The sequence below is a fragment of the Notolepis coatsorum genome (assembly GCF_963971535.1).
Source record: "Notolepis coatsorum genome assembly, chromosome: 2".
NCBI classification, from domain to species: domain Eukaryota; kingdom Metazoa; phylum Chordata; class Actinopteri; order Aulopiformes; family Paralepididae; genus Notolepis; species Notolepis coatsorum.
Window position 1 is genome coordinate 213,712,565 of NC_140166.1, and position 6,000 is coordinate 213,718,564.

General features: G+C 42.0%; 1 protein-coding gene across 1 annotated transcript in view; it reads left to right on the forward strand.

Annotated features, from left to right (window-relative positions):
* LOC311223742 (uncharacterized protein) overlaps window positions 1-4,093 on the forward strand; it is a 44,462-nt gene extending 40,369 nt beyond the window's left edge. The window contains exon 13 of the mRNA XM_084308514.1: window positions 631-4,093. Coding sequence (XP_084164640.1) covers window positions 631-665 — 35 coding nt within the window. The 3' untranslated portion in view covers window positions 666-4,093. The remainder of the gene's footprint in view (window positions 1-630) is intronic.
* Window positions 4,094-6,000: the final 1,907 nt, after the last annotated feature.

The following is a 6,000-nucleotide window of genomic DNA, read 5'->3' on the forward strand; positions in this document are numbered from 1 at the left end:
TTTGTCTATGCAGTCTTTAGTGCGTTAAGAGTGGTTTTGTCTATGCAGTCTTTAGTGGGTTAATTAAGAGTGGTTTTGTCTATGCAGTCTTTAGTGGGTTAAGAGTGATTTTTTTCTATGCAGTCTTTAGTGGGTTAAATACTAGAGTGGTTTTGTCTATGCAGTCTTTAGTGGGTTAAGAATGGCTTTGTCTATGCAGTCTTTAGTGGGTTAAGAGTGGTTTTGTCTATGCAGTCTTTAGTGGGTGAAGAGTGGTTTTGTCTATGCAGTCTTTAGTGGGTTAAGAGTGGTTTTGTCTATGCAGTCTTTAGTGGGTGAAGAGTGGTTTTGTCTATGCAGTCTTTAGTGGGTGAAGAGTGGTTTAGAAAGTTAGAAATGGCGAAAGAAATGGTTGACCCAGTTGGCGTGACGCCGACTTTCAGCCACTGTCATTGGTTGATGGTGAAATACCTCTGCACGCCTCACGAAGTCAAACAGACAAGGAGTAAGGAAAGATAAATCCACCATTAGGACCAACGTTTAGTGTTCAGGACGTCTTGTGTAGACGGGTCCTGGCCTGGCCTGGTCGCCCCTGGTCACTGCTTGCTTGATTGTGTGGCACTACAGTAATGACTTCCTGTTTCCCCTCAGAAACGCCAAGAAAGCTCAGAAGATTCAAGTGGTGAACCGGCGGTGAAGACGACAAGGACATGAGAGGGGTTGGGTACCGGTCACATTTGAACCGATACTGGTACCTGTGTGAATTGATACCGGTACCCGGTGGTACCTTTTTTCTCTGTAATTTCATAATAACAAAAATGTTATTTCAGTTGTAAAACTAAACTAACGTCTAAACTTCTCAATTTCAACATTGTTATCACATCAGCCTCTCGGCATTGCTACCAGCTTGGCTGGTCGTTCATACTAACACAATTGGCAGTGTTGGGGGTGGAAAGCTGGTGGGTGGGGATCGGACGTTGTGGACAGCGACTCCTACAGGTCGGTTGGTGCGCCTGCGCAGCAGAATCAGGAAGCAACGGGGGCGGCGTGTCCCTCTCACGCAGACCCTCGCCACTGAGAGATCGCGCTGTGCAGGTGAAAAGATGCGACGGCTGCCTCCTCGTGTACCGGAGGGGACATGTGATGCAAGGCTTCGTCCACATTGCAGCCGGCCAGTGGGAGGCATGGCCTAACAGCGTTCGAGACAGGGGAGGGTAGAATTGGACAATACGAAATTGGGATGGGAGAAAAATAGAAAATGGGAGAAAAAGTAGATAAAAAAAAAAAAAACATTGTTATCACACCACACAAACTAAAAACCTTCCCTACACCCCTCTCCCAAAGCGTTCCTACAACAATTTTTTATCACATTTAAAACTTAATGATTTTAGAATATTTCAGCTAATGAAGTGAAATGTTTATTATCATCAACTTTCTAGTTCGTTTTTATAGTGTAACGTTTGGCTACTTAAAATAATTGGACATGGAATTGGAATAATTGGAATTCGGATTATTTTCGAACTGGGTGGGTCTTAGGTACCGAAATGTGGCACCGATTTGATCCAACGTGAATCGCTACTCGGTAGTACCGACGTCATTCGGCTCTTTCAGCTTGGAAGAGTCAGGGATCAAATCTGGACGGATCTAATTTAATATCCTTAAAGGTGCTATGGATACATTTTTATATAGCGTAATCATTAAAAAAAGAAAAGATAATTCATCCACTGAGCTTTTAGAAAGGTGCGGAAGTATTGCCTTGCCAAAATAATTTTTGATTAATGAATTCATTTAAAAATGTTGTGTGGGTCCAAATTGTATGTTGTCTACATGTTGCGTTGCATGTATCCCCTCCCTGCTCCCCATTTCCCCCACGTTGAATGCACCCGATTGGCTAAATGACATGCTGGTGCTCTAGTGTGACATCTAGTGGCAGAACGTTATCTATAGCACCTGTAAGCGTTTCTATTGGACACCATCAAGGCTGCAAGACTTGGCCTTAAAAGAACACGCCAACATTTGGGGAAATTAGCTTATCGTCTTCTCCAGAGAGAGGCAAGAAGATAGATACCAGTTTCCTCTCTGTGCGTTTAGTAGAAAGCTATTTGGCTGCACGTTAGCCTAGCTTAGCACAATGAATGGAAGCGGACATGGCCGGTTAGCCTAAGCATTGTCCAACTAACACCTCACCCGGCACTGTCCGCTTCCATTCATTGTGCTAAGCTAGGCTAACGTGCAGCCAGATACTGGTATCTATTAGGGGTGGGAATCGCCAGAGACCTCACGATACGATACTATCGCGATACTTGTGTCACGATAGTATCGCGAGACTAAATATATTGCTATACGCTGAGTAAAATGTTTTATGAATAATTAAATATTGATACTTGGCATCCCTGTATCGATCCAGTATCACCACGCAAAGTATCGCGATACTACTACGTATACATTTTTTCCCCCACCCCTAGTATCTATCTTCTTGTCACTCTCTGGAGAAGACGGTATGCTAATTTTTCAAAATGTTGGCGTGTTCCTTTAAGGATACAGCTCGATGCCTGGGGGGTCAGGACCAGCATCTGAGGCACCTTGACTCATGCACTCTGGGAACGACCTGCGATTCAACGCTCTCGGAACCAGGTCCACGACTATCCTAGATCCTAGATCTGACTGGGGTTGGTTTCCCCTCCTGCCCAAGACTACACACTGGGAGACTCTAAAGCAGGTGGGCCCACTGTGACGATGCACAGATTTGATCCTGACTCATGGATTGGAAGGCAGGTTTCTGATGATGAGAGGATGGAAGCTTCTGGGGGGAGATTTTCTTTTTAAGACCGGTTCATAGTCACATGAGCAGATATCCTTCAGAAGGAATGACGGGGAACATATATTTGTAAATGGGGAAGATGCAGTATGTAAGGTATATTAGCAGAGATTGGAATTGTTTATTGTTGTTTATTGTTTAACTCTTTCAGTGCCACTCACGAGATTTCTCGTGTTTTTTTATAGGTGGTTGCTAGCCACTCACGAGATTTCTCGGATTTTTTTTTTTTTTTTTTTTTTTGCGATCTGAAAAATTATTGCATCACCCGAGCCTACCCGAGTATTGCCGAGCTGCGCCGGTGATCACTGTGGAAAAAAGCGCCCCCTGTCGTCTCCCAGATGACATAAGTGATTTTGGAATGGACTCAATGAAAATGAATGGGGAAAAAAATCCGGTACTCCACATTTTCCAGTTCACTGATCCAGCCGGGGTTACTAGAGTTCATTCTGGAGCCTCAGATCCCCTCGGATCATGGAGATCCACTGTGTCGCGTTGGATCCATACACGTATCGATTTTTTCGAATGGTGATCAGGAATTGGAATATACCAGTTGGATACCATCTGATGTCAGTTAAGGACTCTATGTTATCAGTGGTAGGATAATCAGAGTAAGTTTGATGAAGTTATAAGCTGTTTTGTGAAATGTCTTCTTTCGGTTTCAATGTAAAACTCCGAGAGGAAATCAACGAGGCGATTATCCGCGCGCGGCCGTAATGTGCGTGCGTGCACGTATAATATTGATCATCTAGCGTTTATTTGAAAACGATTCATAAAAAGGCCGCCGAATATCAACGTTGTGGAATATTCCACTAAAAGACGATTTTCATAGAATGCTCCGGAATGAGCTGTTTTTTATATCAAAACGGGGGCTTTTCTAACTGCTCTGAAACGGCAACGACGCGATAAAAAAACAATCTGCCTTCACAGCACTGTCTGGAAAATAGTCTTTGATAATGCGATGGGCAGATTAGACACATAGCCATAATTTAAAACATAGATTAGGCGATATTAACGTTAACATTGGCGCGGATGGTGGCATTCAAGCGGTAAAATGGAAAACCAGGCATGGCATTGAAAGAAGGATCCCCATTAGCTGTCACCTAAGTGGCGAGCTAGTCTTCCTGGGGTCCACAAATGTGTTGGGAGAATGTTTGCCTGTGAATGGATGTGTGTATTTCTTTGTATTTCTCTGTGTTCTGGGAATACATTGATGTGACTTGTTTTGTAAAAACGTTATGGACAGATCCCTTGTTTTTATATAAATGTATATTCTATTGTTTATAATAAAATGTTGTAAAACAATTCTCATAGTTGTCCTTTTTTTTGTCATTACCAGATATCAGCATTATAGCCTGACGGTCATTGAATATGATTGTTCATGTGTCTCTGTCTCTATGTCTCTGTATGTGTCTCTTATGTGTGTGTCTCTGTGTCTGTATGTGTCTATGTGTCTGTACGTATGTGTCTGTGTCTATGCCTTCATATGTCTATGTTTGTCCTTTTAGGAGATGAATGTTAGAATGCTCTGTTAGTCCTGAGTCAGCACTGCTGGTACGACCTCAGCTGCTGCCGAACCTTCACATTGTTTGGGATATTCGATATTGGCTTTTTTACCTATACCGATATTGTCCAACTCTTAATTTCCGATACCGATATATGCAGATTCCCCCCCCCCCAAAAAAACTGAATAATTTCAGCTAATTAGCATTACATATCTCTTGTCGTGGAATTAACACAACATTATGCATACTTTTGACAATAAATAAAATCAGAATTTTTTCTTACTTGCTTGCCTGGGTAAATAAAGGTTAAATAAATGTAAAAAAATATATATATATAGGCCGATAATATCCGACATTATTATGATGGTTAAAGTGTCTTGCTTCTGGCTAATGTTTATATACGCTTTTGTGATTGATCGTAGTTAATTGTCTTGCTCTCTGCGTCAGTGCACTGGCGGGCGAGGCCTAAACAAGGAGAGACCCTGGGCCCTCATTTATCAACAATGCGTAGAAAGTGTTCTATTTCCGTTCCTACGCACAGAATTTAGAATGTGTACGCACAGAAGAATCGGGATTTATCAAACGTGCGTACACAGGTTCTATGCACACTCCGTGTTGATAAATACCATTTGTTCTACGCTCCGCGCTCGTGCACGATTTTAAGTATTTGCATATAGAACCGCCCGTAATTAACCATATACGGTAATGAAACACCCCCATGAAATGTGGAAGAGTGGACTAAGCCGTGCGAAGCGTGTTATGGGAGAAATACGCGACAGGCTGACAGACGTGTACACGTACGGTGATGTCGGATATGATATCTATTAACGTCCTAAAGACCATTGCTGCCTGGGCAGCGCAAACACTAATAAAGACCGTTAACCACTTTTTGCCATTGGTGTCATTAATAACCATGCTGGAATATGACTGCCTTTTTTCGTTTCGTTCGATTAATACCCAGGGATTAAAGTTATCCGTCAATTTGATTCCAAATCGCGACGGATCTTCCGTAAGTTTTCTACCTACATGGTTTAATATGATTTGTAGAGGCATACAATCTATTTTGATGTCGGTATTAGGTATAGCTTATATAAATTATATATGCATAGCCTACATTATGCAACAGTAATTTGCGCATAACGCAGCATGGCTCAGACATGTCACACGGAGCCCTGCGAAGCCTGCATACAGTAAACTAACTTGATCGTTAATATAACTGTTGTCCTTGTATCTTTACGCTTATGAAAACATTTAATAATATTTATAGGCTATAGGCCCTCGTTTGGCCATAGCCTATTCTCAAATGGCTAAATCTCGCTGACGGACCCTATAGCCTATATCATATTCCTATATGTCTCCAAGGAATCGTGGGGCTCTGGGAAGAAAGGGAACCCCTGCTATAGCCTATCCTTTATAATGTTATAGGCTATTTTATTTACAGTAGTCTATTTATGATTTGTTTCCATAGCCGGTCTCAGTTATGCTGTTAATGAAGCTGATAGGAGACTGCTTCTCTGCTATACGAATTAAACGATTGAAAATAATGTACTTCCTTCTTGACAATAGCATACTATAATAATATGAGAGCATACAAGAACAATTAATCTCACTGCCATGTAGCCTACGCCATGTATAGCCTGCCTATGTGATCAATAAAAACGCGAACTTGAATTCCATCATCATATTTATATGTTGTGTCTG